The sequence below is a fragment of the Solanum verrucosum genome, unplaced genomic scaffold, assembly GCF_900185275.1.
Source record: "Solanum verrucosum unplaced genomic scaffold, falcon-dt-bn FXZP01000253.1, whole genome shotgun sequence".
In the NCBI taxonomy this organism is placed as follows: Eukaryota; Viridiplantae; Streptophyta; class Magnoliopsida; order Solanales; family Solanaceae; genus Solanum; species Solanum verrucosum.
Genome location: NW_026019984.1, coordinates 3,297,264 through 3,317,962, shown reverse-complemented (window position 1 = coordinate 3,317,962; position 20,699 = coordinate 3,297,264). Strand labels below are relative to the sequence as shown.

The 20,699-nt window shown below is 30.4% G+C and overlaps 2 protein-coding genes across 2 annotated transcripts; both read left to right on the top strand.

Moving 5' to 3' along the window:
* Nucleotides 1-5,234: 5,234 nt before the first annotated feature.
* Nucleotides 5,235-7,811, top strand: LOC125818214 (xyloglucan endotransglucosylase/hydrolase protein 31-like). The gene is made up of 4 exons (XM_049497761.1): nt 5,235-5,509; nt 5,952-6,055; nt 6,195-6,412; nt 7,041-7,811. Exons 1-4 carry the CDS (start codon nt 5,308-5,310, stop codon nt 7,405-7,407), a joined length of 891 nt encoding a protein of 296 aa, XP_049353718.1. The 5' UTR covers nt 5,235-5,307; the 3' UTR covers nt 7,408-7,811.
* A 7,089-nt stretch (nt 7,812-14,900) lies between these two features.
* Nucleotides 14,901-20,696, top strand: LOC125818207 (uncharacterized). Its single transcript, XM_049497753.1, has 11 exons — nt 14,901-15,225; nt 16,120-16,200; nt 16,314-16,409; nt 16,504-16,587; nt 16,725-16,794; nt 16,934-17,016; nt 18,747-18,826; nt 19,052-19,150; nt 19,255-19,354; nt 20,149-20,238; nt 20,374-20,696. Exons 1-11 carry the CDS (start codon nt 14,980-14,982, stop codon nt 20,410-20,412), a joined length of 1,068 nt encoding a protein of 355 aa, XP_049353710.1. The 5' UTR covers nt 14,901-14,979; the 3' UTR covers nt 20,413-20,696.
* The last annotated feature ends 3 nt before the right edge of the window (nt 20,697-20,699 follow it).

The following is a 20,699-nucleotide window of genomic DNA, read 5'->3' as shown; positions in this document are numbered from 1 at the left end:
ATCCATCTTGTGATAATTAGTGATGAATAAAAACTATGTGCAACGTTCATTCATACTATCACGCAATGTTTTTTTAAAAGAGCCTAAGTAATAGATATTTGTGCGATTATGATCCGCCAAGATTGTTACCACACATACATCAATTGTTAGCCTCAAGTATGTAACATCTCATAAAAGCATTGTGTAATAATGTTCACGTTCTTCTGATACGTAGATTTAATTTTGTTTAATAGGTTTTTTTATTGTTTAATAGGTTAATTAAACACGTAACTCTTTTTAAAATTATACATGATAATCGATAGCAAAAGCTTGGTACATCGAGTTGTGTTTTTTTTCTTTCTTTCTCATCAACTCAATGCTAAATCTCTTCATTTGAAAATTGCACCCATTGCATTATTAATGTTATAACATAGGATTCTACAATTCTTTGACATGTTATACAAAATTGATTCTCAACATTATTTTGAGTATACTTCATGAAAAAATAGTCATCCCTCCCCCCCCCCCCCCCCCGAAAGGATGGAGGGGGACCAAGATATGTAACATCACTTGAGCTAGAAATTAATTTTAATATAAGCTATAGTTAGCTAGGTTAATTAAATGTGATTGATGTGTTATATTTTTTAACGTCCAGCAATTTGGCTTTCTTTGTTGACAAAAATCTAATTAAGTTCAATTCAACACTTGCACGAAATCTCTAAGTCTCATACATGTAACATGTTTCATATAGCGGCACCAATAGTCGAAAATTTACTGAAAATAGTATTATTTTACCTTACAAAGATACTTACGTATTCAGATCTCATTTTTAGAATTATACTAAATATTTTTTTATTGTTATTATTGTTGTATAGCGATAGAAGCGCACGTATAGGCAATATTAGGACCGATAGTATAAGACATAGCCGAGATATATAACCTTTTTTTTATATATAAGTTTAGACGTCGCCTCAAAATCAACTTTAGACGTACAAGACTGAAATTAGGAAAAGAAGTTTGAAGTTACAAACTTTATCATATATATGGATATATGAAGTTAGGCATGTCAAAATCAAACTCAAGACAATTTTGTTTTTGTTTTTTTTACTTCCCCTTGCTAGAAATGATGATAAAATAAATTCATATCGGAAGGTCTGATTTGCCATTTACTTCTAAATACACTGAAATCTGACACCATACACATTCATGAGTAGATAAATTTAGATAACTGAGACTCCATATAGCTTAAAGGGGGGGAAATGCTAGTGTCATATTCATAGAATTTGGCAAACAAAAAAAGAAAAAAAATTTGAACAAAGGCTAAAAATCCAATTGTTCTCCAACTAAATTAAATAAGTGGTAAAGGGTCAAAAATGCTGCTGAACTATGTGACGTAGAATTATTTATATCATCTATTAGATTTTAGGATTAAAATTACTTTCGTCATTATCTCAAGAGACCACGAATACCCTTAAGAGTTAACTACCCAAATTTTTAGTGACGTGGCAAGCAATATGGGACTAATTCTTCCACCTAAGCATTGCCAACTAGGATTTACTATAAAAGAACTAGACCTTTAGTGGTGACAAAAGTCACCATAAAATCCCAAAATATTGCCACGAATGATTTTGAGTGATTTTTAGTGGCGACTAAGACTGCAACAACCATTCGCTAGTAAAACCTATTTTTTCAACAAAAGAATATGATAATTAATTTTCGATTGCAACCTAATTTTCTAAAATAAATAACATGCACTATCTATATTAAAATCATCCAATATTATTACTAAAATCATCAAAATTACTTCTCGATTCAAATATTCTACTACATAATGCATCATTGTACATTTTATACATTTACATACATAAAAATAAAATATATAGTGTCTTCAAACTCCTCCTTGATCGATATCATTTGTGATTTTTCAAAAAAAATGAAGAAAAAAAACACAAAATCAGAATTGAATGCTAAAAATCAGGTAGTGGCGAATTATGGGCTTTTGTGGCGACTTATGTCGCCGCTAAAAGTCTAGTTCTTTTATAGTGAATCCTAGTTGGCAATGCTTAGATGGAGGGATTAGTCCCATGTGGCTTGCCACGTCACTAAAAGTTTTGGGTGTTAACTCTTGATGAGGGTATTTGTGGTCTCTTAGGATAACAACGGGGACATTTTTTATCCCAAAATATAACGAAGGGTATAAGTGATCCATTTCGCATAGTTTAGGAGCAATTTTGACCCTTTTCCGTTAAATAAATGGATATGAAGCTTCAAATTTGACATTGAGTTACAAGTTGAGAACTTATAAACTTCAAATTCTGACTTTATCCATGACCCTTGAACATTGTAACAAATTAAATACTAAAGAGGCAATTGTTCTCCATCTCAAAATGAATGCAGAATAGACCTAAAAGAATGATCTACATTTGGGATTGAATGGTTAATGCATATAGAAAATATGTGATGAAAATAAATTTAAGGAACTTCAATATATGATATCTTTAATTATTATATACCACCAACAGATGTAGTGCAGCGGATGAACTACTTCTTTCTTGATCAGAGCTTTCGGGTTTGAGCCTTAGGTATGAAAATATCTTTGATAAGAAGTGTTTTTATCCGAACGAAATCCTATGCGGCACGAATCCAAATTAATTTGATACCAATACGAATACCAAATACCCGTGGGAAACAAAAAAAAATATCTTTAATTTCTTATTTTAATTGTATTTTGCCTTCTTGGTGACATAGATTATATAATATTACAAATTGTTGAATAAGCTTTCATGATATTGCTAGCTAATTGTGAAATTAAATGTTCAATTAAATATGAAATAAAATAATTTTATATTTTATTCCAAAATCGTTATTCCTTATCCTGCGAATCAAGCTCTCCTAAAATAATATTATGTCAAATATATATGAGTAGGGAATTGTAAGTAGCACTATACAACTTTCATTAATAACCAATTATTCGTTCAATTATGATAAAATAAAATAGTGATAGAACATACACCCAAAAATATATATCATATCATATTGAAGAATAAGAAATGATGATGCACCAAATGGATATGTACAAAGTAATGTCAAACTCCAATTTATAATAATTGAAGATTATTATTGAGTTTGATGTTTAATTAATTTGGAAATAGGCAAAGTTTATATGAAATTCTCTTTAATTTGATTGTTGATGTTAATTAAAGTTTATAGTAGCAAGAAATGACGGTTGAAGTAAACAAAACGGAAGAAAAACAAAAGATAAGTTCGCTATAAGGTGGGAGTGATCTTTATGGTGGCAAGAAAAGGAGAGTGACATTGAGATAATTTAAACGTATGAAGAGGAGCTGCATAGATGTCTCAGTAAGAAGGTGTGAAAGATTGAATATGTGGATATAATCATGAGAGGTAGAGGTATAGGACGAAGAATATTGGGAAGAAAGGTATTAGACAAGACATTGGCGCAACTTAATTCAGCTTACCGAGAATATGACCTTAAATAGAAAGGTACGAGGTCGGGTATTTAGGCAGAACATTAGTAGGTAGTTGTGCTTTGACTCGCTTTTTGGCGGGTTTGGACCTGGTGGGATCTAGGGAGCACCAGCCACCATGTATGTCGTAGTATTTTGTTTTATACGTGTATTATCTTTACAGTTATCGTGTTATTTGTTGTTTTTACTATTTCTTTTCTCTGAATTGACTGCTTGTACTGTTTTTCTTATCAATTGACATGTTTCTTTCAAAGAGAAATTCTTTTTTTGTGTATATTTTAATTTGTTAGTTGCACTTGAATGAAGGGACTTTTGGAAACAACATCTCTATCTATCTCTATGACCTAGGAATTAGGTCTACGTACACTATAATATTTCAAACCCCACTTACAAAATTACAATGTGTATATTGTTATTGTATATAGGTGTGTTAGGTGTAAAGGAAAATATATTTCACGATTTTTTTTAGAAAAAATAAAAATTTCTTATTTATTTTCTAGTACTCAGTACGTAAAAAAGATGTATTATTCTAAAAATAGTTATATATAATTTTAAAATATTTTCCTCCGTATCAAACACACCGTTATAATAATAATAATAATAATAATAATAATAATAATAAAAAATAATAAAAAATAAGTGGATGAAAAGGAAAGAAAAAATAAAAAAGGAAGAAAGAAACAAGAATGCCACCTTATGACATTTTCTTTGTTTAATTTTGTTAGCTTCCCATAACTAGTAGAAATCCTAACCAACTAAATTTGCTGATAAGAGGGGGGGAAAGGATAGATACTTATTAACATATCACTTTTTAGAAATATTTTTATGTCATACTAGAGGATATATCAAGAAAAAGGAAAAGAGAATATATATATATATATAGGGGTACGTAGTTCACTGCATAAAATATTTTGATTTTAAATATTATTTGAGAAAGCACCACATTTTTAAAGTGTGATATAGATAACATATACCCACAAAGCACGCATTAATGTAATTGATTCTATAGTTCGAGTTGTAAACTATAAGTCACAACAAGATAATTTTATCATTACTTTAAGAATTTAGAATAAGACTACATTGATATCCCAAAAAATGTAATATAAACACTCTATTCTGACGCATTCACATTCATAGCTGATTTCACAGCTTAAACAAGGAATCATTTATAAGTCATGTGAAAATAATAGTGATTAATTCAAAAGAAAAAATATATAATGAAAATTGAACTCACACTTATTTTATAAGATATTTTCACCAAATACTAGATGTTATAAACTTTGGTATTTTGTTGACATATGACTTGATTTAATACAATGTAGGAGACTAGGGGTAAGGTCTGCATACACTTTATTATGTTCAGATTCTCATCTTTTGAAATCACGTTGAATATATTGTTACTGTTGGCGACTTCATTTAATACATATATATTCATAAAAAAACCTTATTTTTTTGTTTATATTTGTCATTTTGTACAACTCTCATCAACCAGGGGCGGAAGCAGCATATAATGAGGGGATTGGAGAAAAATATTACTATTTATACATGGTTAATATTATTTTTTAGGTATGTATAAATTATAATAGATGTCGAACCCCCTTCCACTAGTTCGTGTGTTTACTTCTCAGATCTTGAACCCCCTTATTAAAATTTCTGGTTCCACCACTGCCATCAACCATTCTAATCAATTCAATTTCTTTAGTAGTAGGACCCTCTTGTAATCTCCTTATATACCCCTCTCTATGTATTCTTCTCCCTTCAATTCACAACAAAGAGTACTAACACTCACTCAACCAAAGTGCCATTAAAACAACTTTTGGATTTTATCCAAACAATTATTATGGAATTTCTTCTTTCTTTACTTCTATTTTTCTTATTCAATTCAAGATTAATCAATGCTCAAGGCCCCCCTTCACCTGGCTACTATCCTAGTTCTAGGGTACAATCTTTAGGATTTAACCAAGGTTTTAGGAACCTTTGGGGTCCTCAACATCAATCATTGGACCAAAGTACCTTAACTATATGGCTTGATAAAAATTCAGGTTTCACTTCTTGTCTTTCTTCTCTCTCTTTTTTTTAGAAGTACGTTTAACGTCTCTCAAGTCGATAGTTAGGCTCTGAGGCCTTACTACCATGGCTACTATCAATCCGAGCCATATGTAATTGTTTAGAATTCTTGAAGGGATTAATGTGTATACATTGATGATATACTGTATCAATATAGTTTAATATGTGATAATACTGACATATAATTATGATATCAATTAAAGGTGGAGTGAGAATTTTCTTTCTAAAAAAGATAGAGTTTTGACTTTCTCTCTCGCTCCGTCTTTGTTATCAATTAATTCTATTATAGATACTTTTCTTTTATTGTAATTATGATGTTCATATCAACTTGCATCGTCACACCTAGACTAATTACATTTTTTTTACTTCCCTTTATTACACATTTGTTTTTAAATTTGTTCTGTATTCTAAATGCAGGAGGAAGTGGTTTTAAATCTCTAAAAAATTATCGTTCTGGTTATTTTGGGACTAATATTAAGCTACAGCCTGGTTTTACTGCTGGAATTATTACTTCTTTTTATGTGAGTATTTAATTTAATTTAATTTATTATTACCCCCTCCCCCCCCCCCTCCCCCCCCAAAAAAAAAAACAATTTTAGTTTTATTGATATATTATTATTATTATTATTATTTTTTTATTTATTTTTTTTTTTTTTGTAGCTTTCAAATAATCAAGATTATCCAGGGAACCATGATGAAATTGATATTGAATTTCTTGGAACAACACCAAACAAGCCATATACTTTACAAACAAATGTGTATATAAGAGGAAGTGGAGATGGAAATATTATTGGAAGAGAAATGAAATTTCATCTTTGGTTTGATCCAACAAAAGATTATCACAATTATGCAATCCTTTGGGACCCCAATGAGATCATGTTAGTATATTCTTTTTAATTTTTTTTTACTTATGGTCTATTTTTTTAGTCTTCTTCATAAATAGTTTAGTGTTGAAAAATATGTTCCTTAAGCAGTTGAACAATTCAAAATATTTTAATGATTATTGAAATCTATGACAGTGTCATACGAGATTCAAATTTGAGAAAAGATGAAACTAAAACATTACAATGTTTTAGATTTTAAATTCTAACAATTAATTATTTTTCAATAGCACTTGAATTTGTGTTTATTGTTTGATTAGAAATGTGAAAATAACATGTCTAAATTGAGTGTAAAAGAAATTTTAGTGCTATAGAAAATCAATCACTTTTTATTTTATATGTTATACCAATATAGAAATTTGTGATTAATTCATAAGTGATCTGTCGGTGTAAAAGATTGTATATTAAACTATAAATATAAATTTAAAAATGTCACAACCATGGGGTCATGAGATAATTCTATATAGTTATGCTATTTTTGTCAAAAAGCATTATTTTTCATTAATGTAACCAACATGACCCCATGTCCAAAAACAACAACAACTACTACCACTTTTATTTTTGTTTTTTTCTCTTATGTATCTTTGCTATTCTTTTTTTAATTTATTTGAATATGACTTTGTAGATTTTTTGTCGATGATGTCCCAATTAGAAGATACCCTAAGAAAAATGATGCAACATTTCCACAAAGACCTATGTATGTATATGGTTCAATTTGGGATGCATCATCATGGGCAACGGAGGAAGGACGAATTAAAGCCGATTATCAATATCAACCGTTCGTTGGAAAATACAGTAATAATTTCAAGCTAGTGGGTTGTGCGGCCTACGAGAGCCCCTCTTGTCGTCGAGCGCCTTCTAGTTCTCCTTCAGGGGGTGGAGGGCTCAGTCGACAACAAATAGAGGCTATGTTGTGGGTGCATAGGAACTATAAGGTGTACGATTATTGTAGGGACCCTAGGAGGGACCATACTCACACACCTGAGTGTTAGTGAGTGAACGATCGTAAAAAAAGAAACTAAATTGCATCGAAGTGATTGTGTGAATATAAGGAAAAAAATTAAGAATAAAAGTAGCCTTGAGATGATCCCATTTGCCATTAATAGTTGCAAAAAGTAGTTGAAGCGTCCAAGGTGTGTTTTTTTATTTTCTTGAAATTTATATAAATGTATTAAAACTGTTTGATTTAAGTTATGGGAAAAATAAGGTCAAGAATATTGAAGAATTATAGAAGTTGATATATCTTGGCCTATTTTCTCAAGAATTGCCTTTTAATTGTATTTTTTCTTTGATCAAAGTGTGTATTTGTTTCTTTATTTGTGATTGTTGAAGAAAAAAAAAAAAATATATATATATTATATAGCCAAAATAAAATCTCTTGAGTGAGTTCATCTTTTTTTCATTTTTCTATATATTTTGTTCGTCCTATTTTAACTATCGTTTTAGCTCTTTTTAAGTTTATTAAGAAAAATAATAAATACAAGGTGTAGTTACTAAGTTATTCCAATTCATTAGTTAATTTATTTTCTTAGAATTGAGTAGCATTAAAATGAACCATCTCTTACTTTATTATATGTCATTTTATAAAGTGACAAATAAAATGGGACGAAAGGAATACTTTATTATAAGAAATCAAAGCTGAAAACCTTTTGCAAATGTCTTGAGACATATACGTCTTACTTTCTCCGGCCTTATGAACTCTGAAACTTTAAGATAATGACTATTTTTTAATTACACGAACTAAAAACATGACCATTTAAAAAATTTACTGATAAAATACTCTCCTCTTAAAGAATATTTATTTTCAAGCTCGACCATAAAACCTTTGAATATGAAGACTGTGAAATTATGATATACAACCTAGATCTATTGTAGCATAGCTCTCACTTCTTTACGATATTTGTTTAAAGGTACTCAATACAGAGTGAGCTATGAGCTTCACGTAAATCTATGATTTTATATACAACAATTAATATATTTATACAATGTATTCATTTTGATCGACAAACTTTCTATTTTGAATTTGCCTTTTTATTCTATCAAAATTAAAGTAAAACTTTAGAATAATGCATGCAATTATGCTAGGTGAGATGTGATGTTGCATATAGTGTATGTTTGCTAGTGACTAGTGATAAAGGTGATAGAGCAACGTGTAACCACACAAATTGTGAAAATGACCATTTTGAAAATGAAATCCATAACCAAAAATTGTGAATATTATATTATTGTTGCTAGTGTTGGTATATGAAGAGACCATCACTCTTGAAAAGGACTACTTTTTAAAACCTTATTCACACAAATTAAAAGTGTACACTTTGACGAATAATGAAAGTTTTGGGCCCAAAGATATATGGACTTGACAAAGCCCATCACTTTCATTTAATAATGCGTAGACCATCTTCAACCTACCTCTATTTTACTCTCTATTCTCTATATTTAGAGAGTAAAATAGAGAATGAGCTCTCCAACCCCCCTCCATATTATTCTCTATCCTCCATTTATAAAGAGGTGAATAGTAGTTCTCCAATTCACCTCTCTATTTCACTTTTTAATTATTTTAATATTATGTCTATTGTATCATTAATTAAGTCTTTATTAATTGTATTTAATTTTCTATATAACATCTAAAAATATATTATTGATAAGTTACTATTATTATCCGAATTAATAATTTTCTATTTTATTTGTTTAAAAATCACTTTAAATATGTAATTTCAAATTATTTTAATATTATTTATATTATATGAGACTGTTAATTAAGTCTTTAATAGTTGAATTATTTTCTAAGTAATATAACATCTAAAAAAACATACTATTGATAAGTATACTATTTTCATCCCGAATTAACAATTTTTCTAATTTTTTTTTATAAAAAAATTGTCACTTTAAATATTTAATTTAAAATTATAATTATTTTTCACTATGAAGAATACACAAAATCTACATGATAATTCAAACAATCTACTTTTATGTTATAGTGATAAATTATTAAACTACACTTTTTAATGAGCATGAAAATATTGTTTGCAATAATTCAAAATGGAATAGGGGAAGTAAATTTGTACACAAAATAATTGGATACAAGATGAAATTGTTAATTTAAACAATTTTTAGCTACACATAAAAAAATATGCTCATTTTGAACTCCGTAATGCATTAATAGAGCATTATGGGAGCAACGTAATAGTCTTGAAAATCGAGTATTTATGTAAAATTTAAAATTAAATTTTATGATAATGCATTTTATATTATGTAATTGTATTTCATTAATTATTATCACTTTTAATTGAATTGTTTGTTAGTATGTATTATACATAATATTTGTTGTAATTTATTTTATTTAAAAATTTAGAATAAAATATAATTTTATATTTAATGAAAATTTTGAAAAGAACAAAATTATATCATACGAAGATTATATAGATTATAGGGTAATTATTTCCAAAAAGAAGAAATGATTTATATTATGAAATAAGAAAATAGAAATAATAATATAATATTGAGGAGAGAGAAAAAAAATCTTTTTTAGAGAGTAAAATAGAGAATTGGGTTGGAGTTGGTTGTCTGAAAAAATAGAGAACTCTATATTTGGAGAGTAAAATAGAGGGTAGGGTTGGAGATGCCCTTACCATATTCGTACTTTTTGTTACTTTGAGGGCCATGATTATTTTAATCATGTAAACTAGTTAAAATGGCAGTTCGGTGGATAAAGTATTCCGCGTTCACGTAAGAGGAAAGAGTCGCACCCTAGCAGGTGATAGATGCGATGTATACCGTCTATCTTAATGCAAACATAAGTAATTGCTTATACGGCTCAAATATGTGAATTATTGATTACATAGATTTAAAATTGTGAAGATGGATTTAAAATTAAACTACTTTGCAATATTTTTTTGTAAAGAATAATTTATGCAAAGTTAATTTTCATTTGTATATTTAAGTTTTTGACCCAACAATACATATTTTCTTCTTTATGTAATCTCATTAAGTGATGATTAACTTTATAAATGAAAATTAACTTTGCATAAATTATTCTTGGGTCAAAAACTTAAATATACAATTTAACTACCTAAATAACCCCTATATAACAATCGTTTAACTTTGCATAACAATAGAATTTTTACAAAACAAAACAAATCAAAAATAAATAATAAATAAATCGATAAATTATAAAACAACAATACACGTTCCTATATTAAATAAAATTTCATTCCTTAAGTTTCTCTTATTTTGTTATTTACCTTCCACAAATCTCTCAATAATTAATCCCTCAATATTTTTATTTCCTTATTTTTCTCCTCTTTTTAAATTTGTTTCTTAAAATATTGAACAAAACAGGTTTTCTTTTTCTCTCTCCACCCTTTTTTTTCTGAATTTTTTCTCTCTCGTTTTCTTAGTTCTCTCTCTTTACGTCTCTTTCTCCTCTCTCTGTTTTTTTTTTTTTACCATTTCTCACCCCATTTTATTTTCTGAAAAATTTCTTTGTTCTTTTTTATTTTCCCCCCTTCAATTTTTTTTTGGTTAAATTATTTTTTATATCAATGTAGATGGAATATATAATCAAAAATTAAATTTATCATCAATGTATGAATTTATTTATTTTAATTTATTTGGTTATAATTTGGTATAATATATTCATTATGGTAAAATTGAATTAGATTAATTTGAACTTGACACCAAAGTTAAATCATATTGTACACCATGTAAATTAGTTTAATGATATTAAAAAGTTGGGATATATATGATTAGATTATGGTGTTACGTACTATAGGGTTGTAACATATAACTAAAATTAACTTTACCATCAATTATAAATCAATATCTTTTATAGTTCTAATCCAAAATATCACCAAAAAATTAACCATGACATACATCAAAGTATATACATTATAACATATTGCAACTTTAAATCAACAAATCACCATTATTTTTTAACCAACAAATCTACCAATTATTTTTAGTTGTTATAGTTATTAAAATTTGAATTTGACACAAAGGTTACACCACATTGTACACAATGTAAATTAGTTTGATGATACTAAAAAGATGGTATATACTTGATTAGATTATGATGCTATGCATTTTATGTTTGGAACATATAACTAAAATAACCTTACCATTAATTATAAATCAAGTTTTTTTTCATTGTTCTAAATCAACATATCACCAAAAAAATTAGTCATACCATACATCAAAGTATATACACTATAACATGTTGCAACTTTGAATCAACAAACCACCATTATTTTTTAACCAACAAATCCACCAATTATTTCAGTTGTTATAGTTATTAAAATTTGAACTTGACACAAAGTTACACCACATTTTACACCATGTAAATTAGTTTGATGATACTAAAAAGTTGATATATACTTGATTAGATTATGGTGTTATGCATTTTAGGGTTGAAACATATAACTAAAATCAACCTTACCATAAATTATAAATCAAGTTTTTTTTTTATTGTTCTAAATCAACATATCGCCAAAAAATTAGTCACACCCTCCATCAAATTGAAATCAACAAAGTACCAATATTTTAACTATATCATCCATTAAAATATATACACTAAAACATACCACATTTAAAAATCAACAAATCTCCAATTATTGTACCAGATTATCTACCAAAGTCTATTCCTTAATACATATCACTATTTAAAATAACATATCATCAATAATTGTACCAAATCGGCCATCAAAGTGTATACACTAAAATATTCCTGTGTTTAAAAATTATTTTAATAATTTATGGACCACATGATACAAATCATATTCATTATAATAATGCGGATCTTCTTCAAATTAACAATTGTAAATTTTGGTGTTGAATAAACAATTGAGCTGTTGACATCGGTATTAGCCTTCATCAAACAAGGACTCTTTCGGGGAGTATTATCAAAAGTAACTTTCGTACTCATAATTGATTTATTCAAGAAGCAAAAAACTTTTTTTTTTTGTATTGTAAGAGATGATTTTGAAAAGAAACAAAGAGATTTTCAAGAAGGAGATACAAACCTTTTCTTGAAAAAGATGGAAAAAAATGTGTGCAACAATGTGTTAATCTCGAGGAAAAAAAGAGTTCATCAATGGTATTTCTTCGTGTAAGGTTAACAAGAGAGAGAAAGTGAGATATTTATTAAAGGAACGTATCCAAATATAATTGTGATTGAGATTCTAAAAATTTAATAAAATAAAAGATAAAATATGACTCCTAAAAATTCAGTCCACTAACCAATAAAATAGGACATAAATCGTGTAGATATTTATATTTTATAATAAATTGTCATAATTGTAATTAAAATATTAATGTTGTAAATAAAAAGAGTAAAATAATATTATGTAAATTAAGGTCTTAAATAGTATATTCTTGTAATTTTAAATTATGCTAATTCGCGCATATTAAATAAAAATAATTAGAGTGAAGTATTGAAAACATCCCTGAACTTGACGCAAATTATTAGTTTCAACTTCCATCCCCGAACTATTGACAGCCTTAAGAACACCCCTCTACTTGACTAACTAAACTTAGATACACTCTCGATCACCCCAATTTGCCACATGACATCCAAGACGTCTCAGACTCTTGTAGGAGCATGAGACTCTTAATAAAAAGAGTGAAAAGATGTGTTCTTTTCAAATTACACTGCAAAATGCCAATATTAGTACAATAAGCATAAATTATAAAATTATCCATTATCTTTTCATTAGTACCTTTTTTCCTCCTTTTTCTTCCTACCGTCAATCATATTATTAATAGAATAGAACAAAAACCCATCAATTATTTGACAAAAAGAAGAAGAAGGAAATTAAATATAATACTAGTGAATTTCTTTTATGGATGTCCACCTTCTCATATTATTTGATATGTGCGGTGTATGAGGAAGGGCTTCCTCAAATAATTTAAATTTGTGTTATGTAAAATTTCTAAAATAGGACTCATTCTTTACTTGCAATTTCTTCATTAGTATAAAATTCAAAATTTCTTAGTTAACCGTGAAGGAATTTTGTACATTTCATATCATCATTAACAAGTTTTTGTCACATAATTATAAAGAAGTAAAGCTTTCCAAGTTTCGATAGAGTAACACTATTTATGGTGTAATCATGTGATACTACATTTTAAATTGTGACACCTAATCACTCAGCAATAGAAATTTATTCGTACTCAATACTTATATCAACTTAACAAATAACATCGGTTAACTTATTCTTATTTTACTAAAATCATATATAGTTAATCAATATGACATTCATATTTAACTTTTCACTTATCTATGATAAAATAATATGAATCGATTTAAACATCAAATACAATTTTTTTTTATCATCACTAAGCTACTACTCCAAGACAAGGTTGTGAACCCTCTTCATTTGCTTGTCAAGTGTCAATTAGAAATTCTAGCTTCCGTTTGATCAACTTGAAAACTTGAGTTTTTGAATTTGTAATTTTTCGAACTTAAAGTTTTAATGGATATGCAGTTTATTTGAACAAGAATTAAAGTTTTATGAGTAGAAGCCTCAAAAAATTTAAAACTTATATGAAGCAATTTTTTGAACTTGAATTTTTTTTCAATATAGATTTTAAAAAGGGCAAATTACAGAAATCACATACTTTTAAGGTAAAATTACAATTTATCCCGAAAAGTTTATAATTATAGAAATCCCTCAAACGGATACAATAATATAAGCGTTGATACATTAATCTGATGCGCGAGATACATTAATCGTTAAGTAAGATACACTACATTTTATACATGATACACTAATCTGATGTGCGAGATACAATAATATAAGCGCTGATACATTAATCTGATGCGCGAGATACACTAATCTGATGCGCGAAAATGAGGGATTTTGGAAATTTGTAAAACTTATAGAGGATAATGGTAATAAGTAAACTAAAATGTAAGATTTTTGTAATTTTTCCTTAAATTTCCATTTGAAGATAAATTTTCAAAATATATGTCCATCAAATTACCAAGTGTTCCTAAACAAAGAGATGCAATTTGGGCCTTGGCAAGTGGGGCAGTAGTATTTGGGTTTAGAACTTTAGACCATGGGCCTGTGGATAGTTAACTGCAGTGACAAGGGTTAGGCTAAAACTATTCTTTTATGGAATATTATTATTTTTTATAGTGGTATTTTTTTTAAAATAATTATAAAATATAGTTAGATTAGTAGTTTTACAATATACATTATGTATTTGTACATCTAAAAATTCTAGTAGTTACCGTCAAACACATATATGCCCTTGCCTCGTGAAAGACTAAATAGAGACACGTGACGCAATTTTATTCGTCAATTTAATATTTAGTAAATATTGAATCGATGGATAAAATTATGATACATATATATATTTTAGAATAAAAGGGTATATATGTTCACCAATATCCCAAAAATATGATTAAGGGTATATCATATTATTTACAATAGTTGGATATATTTATCCTTTTTCCATGTTTAAAGGAAAACAAAAGCGCCGTTTTGCCCACTCCAAAACCTTCTTCACTTTTGCTCTTCTCCATTAGCTCCGCCGCGGAGATCCTTTGTATCACACTTTCTATGGGGAGAAAACGGAACTTGAGCGAAGATGGTGGCAGGGAAGACGAAGAAGAGAAGCCGATGAAAGAGAGAAGGGTGCAAGAGAAGCAGGAGGGAAGAGAAAGTATGCGGCCTTCAATGATTAAGAATAAGGAGAAAAGAGCAGCTGTACATGCTAAGTTGAAGCAGCAGAAGAAGGTTGAGAAGAGGAAGAAGGTTAAAGCTCGCGAAGCTGCTGAGAAAAAAGCGCTTGAGCTAGGGGAGGAGGTAAAGCCTCTGCTGAAATTTACAGTTTTTACGGATTTGGGGTTTAGGGTTTTTAGTGTTCATTTCGTGAATAGACATAATGGAGTTGTTTATTTGTGGGAACTGATTGATGGATCGATGTTGTTTCTGTTTAGTTTAAATATTTGGTTCTTAGGGTGTAGTGTTTTGATTCTTGATTGTGAGGTTGGGCATTGTGGGATTTTTTGCGCCCATAATCTTTCTAGTCATCCAGCTCGCTTGACTATGGGGAGTCCATGGAGTCTGGGGAAGGTGATGCAGCCCTACTCCTATCTTACCTTCACAACTTAAGGTTTAGTATGTGAAGCAAATAGAGTAGCAAAGAAACCATGTTGAAAACAATTAAGAAGAGAACAAGTAGCGACAACAAATAACACGATAACTGATGCAAAGGGGAACTAAACAATGCTCGACTGCCTACCAATTAAAAACCAAACCACAGAGCAAAAAGTTAAAAACCTTACCTGTTAAGCAACTCAGTCATTTGGCCCATATAGTATTCATTATACTAAAGAGTCTCCCCATAACATTGCTCATGCCTATCCCATGGAGAAAGGTACAAACCCAATTCCAGACTATCATGGGAATTAATTAATGGGTGGATGTTGTTTTTTTGGAACCGTCACGTCTAAAATTTAAAAATATTTGGTTCTTAGGGTGTAATGTTTTGATTATTGATTGTGCAGTTGAGCATTTTGGGATTGTTTGTTAAGGGTACTTAATTAATGGGTGAATGATATTTTTGTGAACAGGCTGCCTAAATTTCCAATATCCAGTTCTTAGGGTTTAAGGTTTTTGATTGTTGATTGTCTGATTGAGCATTTTAGCTTTTTTTTTCCAAACTGCTTAACGGGTCGATGCTCTTATTGTGAACAGCCTCCACCGAAGATGGTACCCCGTACGATTGAAAATACAAGGGAGTCAGATGAGACTGTCTGTTTACCTGATGATGAAGAGGTTTTCTCTTATGCTTGTTTGATTCTTCAAGTTAACAATGAAATATATGTAGTTTTATCATTGGAAGTTTGGCCATTAAATATTCTAGTGTTCTTCCTGATTTGTCTTTGAAGCTATTTGCTGGCAACGATGTTGATGAATTTAGTGCAGTTCTGAAGAACGAGCGTAGTCCGAAAATATTGATTACAACATCCCGTTATAACTCTACAGTAAGCTTGTATAATTTGTGCTTCCCTATTGCTTTGATTATTGATTTGACTTTGAATTCAATTCCACAAATAATTTCGTTATTCCATTCTTCAGAGAGGACCAGCATTTATTTCCGATCTTATTTCTGTGATTCCTAATGCTCATTACTATAAACGAGGAACATATGACCTGAAAAAGGTTCTTTCTTGCCTTCTCTTTTCTCATTCCTTTTATGTTTCTTGGTGATATGAATGAATGCCTTTATATTATTCAAATTCAAGGAGTTTTTCCATTGTACTAGTTCGAAATGTTCATTGCCTTTCTAACTTTTGTAGATCGTCCAATATGCAAATGAGAAGGAATTTACTTCTGTTATTGTAGTCCACACCAATCGCCGTGAGCCAGGTCATATTCTTGAACACATTGATTTTTTAGATTCCTCTAATAATAGCTATGGATTGTGTTCTTGCATTCATTCACCTTTCCAGTTTCTTTGTCGGTCTGAATTGCCAGCTTGATCATTTTTTTCATTTTCTTTCTTTAGATGCTCTTCTTGTCATTGGTTTACCTGATGGACCTACTGCTCATTTCAAGCTCTCAAAGCTCATGCTACGGAAGGATATCAAGGTTCGATAGTTTTCCTTCTAAATGGATCTTTCTCCCCTGCCTTCACTGAAAAAATGACGGAAAAGAATAGGAATGTAGTAAGGGAACTTACGAACTTATACTGTTGTCTAATTGCTTCTGATTGATACATTTTACACTATACACTACAGTTTTATTAGATTCCTGCAAAAAGAATCAAATGAGCATGAGCTTGTCTTGACGATACTAGTCTGTAATTGATACTTTGACATCAACTGAGTTGTATGAGTGAAATCAACATTCAAAGTTATTTGGTCCTCTTAGAAATTACTAACGATTTCAAATGGATGATGTTGCCTCTGACTTTCTTGTGGAAATTTCATCCTATTGCATTTCCTCATGCCATATTTTACCTTTAGTTTTTCCTTTGCATTTTTTGTGAGTGATTTGCACGTATGTCATGCTGTCTTTGCACTGTGATAATCAATCAGGTATCAAGAAGTTGTATTATGCAGGACAAGATTAAGTGCTATTGAACTTTTTGAATTTATGTATCATGTATTAAAACCTTCTTCTTATGCTTAATTGGCATTTTTTTTTTCCAAAGATGGTTCAGTTTTCCTTGGCTTATTTTTTGGAGACTAGTTCATACATGTCGTTGCACATAATAATTAATAAGTAATCAGGAATCAGAGAACTGTATTGTAAAGGTTTAGAATGAGCGTTAATAAACTTATTTAATTTATGTAACATATGTTAAACCTTTTCCTTATGCTAAAGTGACATGTTTGTTTACGGTCTATCCTACTTCATTTTATTTAACATCTTAGTCCTTGGATGTACAAAGTTTTTTGTGCCATTATTAGCTCTTAATTATCCTAACATTGAGAAGTGGTAGTGGAGTGTTATGCAATGGGAGAATACCTACCGAAGTGAACGGGGAGTTCAATGAAGTATGAACTATTATAAGATCATCACTATTACATGGGAGTGAAGGTTGGGCTGCTAAAGTTGAGATGTGAATGCTAAGATGGATGTACCGACATACGAGATTATATAAGATAAAAAATGATCACATTCGCCACAAAATGCAAACAGCACACATTGAGGATACGATGAAATGAGATGATTTGGTCATGTGCTGCGTCGACTCTAGATACACCATAGTAAGTGAAGGTGTTGTAATAGATGAGATAGACCTAAACTTAAATGGAAGAAAGTTGTCTCAAAAGATCTAAGATCTCTTGGAATGAATGCTGAATTTGTGAAAGATAGGACACAACGGTAGAGAAATATTCATATAGGTGATATCAATTAATTGAGAATATATATTCTTTCCTTGAGGCTAACACTTAGGACCATCTGCAGCCTTTGAAACTCGAGGATAATGGACAGAAATATAATCTCAACTAATAGCTCTTACAACTTGGTTCAACTGGCGAAGGTTGAGTGACTTGTGAGTTGTGACTTAGGTCAGAAGTTCAAGTCCCACACCAATTCGAACTAAGCCTGGTACTTAAGTGGAGAAGGGTGGAAAAACATACTTAGTGTCACCGGAATTATTAGGACATGCTCATTTTTCATGTGGTTCTAATGCTATTACTGCTGTGTGATTCATGAAAAAATTAATGCTAACACTGCTGTGTGGATCTATGTATAACTCAGCATAAGATGTTGTAAGTTAAATCAATCAATCAATGAGGTTAATTTGAAGCAGAATGTATGTGTATGACTAGTAGATATTCAACCAACAACTCCTTTTTTTCTTGCAGAATCATGGAAAGCCAACCAGTCACAAGCCTGAGCTGGTTTTGACCAACTTCACAACACGTTTGGGGCATCGAGTTGGGAGGTAGAGCCACTATGATTTTCCTGGATTACAATAATTCTTGTAATTATTTCCAGCGACTGAGTATCTGAGACGTTTTATACATTAATAAAAGTTTTGATACCTTTTACTGATAAAGAGATCGAAATAAGATGAGAATCTCTCTTTAACTTATAGCTCCTCTTTGAGAAACTTACGTTACAATTGATTATCTAAGCTACTAAATGTCTGCTGATTTTGTTCATGCAGGATGATACAGTCACTTTTCCCACAAGATCCCGAATTTCGTGGACGTCGTGTTGTGACCTTCCACAACCAGCGTGATTTCATATTTTTTCGCCATCATCGGTATGCCCTCATTAACCCTTGTGTATTCCGCTTCTGTTTCTAAATTTGAATAGTAAGACTCTTACTAACAGGTTCTGCTGATGAACTTGTTTGCTTTTGTGAAGCTACATTTTTGAAACCAAAGAGAGCAAACAGAAAGAATCAAAAGGTAAAAAAAGCAAGGATGAGAAGAACCCACAAGAAAGGACAATTGCCCGTCTGCAGGTTTGTGGTTCTGATTCTACTGCATTGATTTTAGGAAGACAGGGTTATTTTCAAGATATGTAGGAATCTTTTCTCCTTGAATGGAGCGGGTTGCAACTAATGGGGTTGTTGGTAGTTAAAGGGAGGATAAATCTTTGATGTTGGATTGGAAAGAAAGGAGCAAAACTATTTTCATGTAATACTGAATTTCTGCTGTTTTTAGACAAGTCTAGTTGTCCATCTGGAACCTCTGAGAAAAATTCAGCTCTAAATGAAAAAACTTAATGGGAGTGGAAAACAACAGAGCTCAAAAAAATTTGCATTGGCACAAAATTGTTCACCTATTGCAAGTATATCTACTCATAGCTTGTGCAGCTAAAGACCTATACACAGCCTATTTAAGCTTCAATCCAACAAGAAGGATTTCTAGTTGCTGTCCGAAGCAAACTGAAAAAGATTCAATGTTGTAATAGCTAATTAACTTGGAACCACAATTGAATATCCGTGAAACAGCTTTGCAATTAGCTACAAGTGGAATCCCAAGACAAAATCATGTTTTTCCTTTCCATTTGGGGCGAGGGGACGGAGAGAGGGTGTGAGCTTATTTCATCTCTTATTTGGCCTTCGTTTGTCCTTCCTATCTACAAGAGCTGTCATTATATTTGTCCTTAGTGATCAATCCGATTGATTCAATCAGTAATATTTTGGATGAATGAATATAGTTTTGATGGTGTCCATAGCTATTATTTTTTTGTGCATGCCAGCTTCCAGCAATGGACATATAGCCTGACTTTTTGGTGTTTTCGAACTTACAGGAATGTGGGCCTCGATTTACTCTCAAATTAATCAGTCTCCAGCATGGTACTTTTGATACCAAGGGTGGGGAATATGAATGGGTTCACAAGGTAATCCATGTCGAAAAAATGATGTCGTTTGTATATACATTTCAACTGGAGCTCATGCTTTTCCATACTTTAAATGGATTCTGAACTTGTTTATCATTGATGATAAATTCTCTGATCCATCCTGTTTTCATTCAGCCGGAGATGGATACAAGTCGACGGAGATTTTTCTTGTGATAATGTTGGATGTCTCTGCTGCTGGGATTTCAAGGTCTTTGTACCCAGACCATGTAAAAGAAGAATATCAACTATCTGAGGATGAAGTTCACTATGAAAATTTTGATCTTTTCTAATTAACTGCTTTTCTAGGGGTTGGGGTTGGGGCACTTTTGTAATGGACTATCTCCTATAGTAATTTATTAAAGTAGAAAGGTTGGGTTTTAGTTTTTGTTTTCAACATCACAAAAGTTGTGACCTTTAGTAACAAGATGATTAATTACTTAATTTAAGGTTGCTGATGTGAA

Coding starts and splice junctions, on each gene's coding strand:
- LOC125818214 (XM_049497761.1), top strand. CDS start 5,308: ATGGAATTTCTTCTTTCTTTACTTCTATTTTTCTTATTCAATTCAAGA. Junction 5,510..5,951: donor ATGGCTTGATAAAAATTCAG/GTTTCACTTCTT, acceptor TTCTAAATGCAG/GAGGAAGTGGTTTTAAATCT. Junction 6,056..6,194: donor GAATTATTACTTCTTTTTAT/GTGAGTATTTAA, acceptor TTTTTTTTGTAG/CTTTCAAATAATCAAGATTA.
- LOC125818207 (XM_049497753.1), top strand. CDS start 14,980: ATGGGGAGAAAACGGAACTTGAGCGAAGATGGTGGCAGGGAAGACGAA. Junction 16,795..16,933: donor CACCAATCGCCGTGAGCCAG/GTCATATTCTTG, acceptor TTCTTTCTTTAG/ATGCTCTTCTTGTCATTGGT. Junction 19,151..19,254: donor ATATTTTTTCGCCATCATCG/GTATGCCCTCAT, acceptor GCTTTTGTGAAG/CTACATTTTTGAAACCAAAG.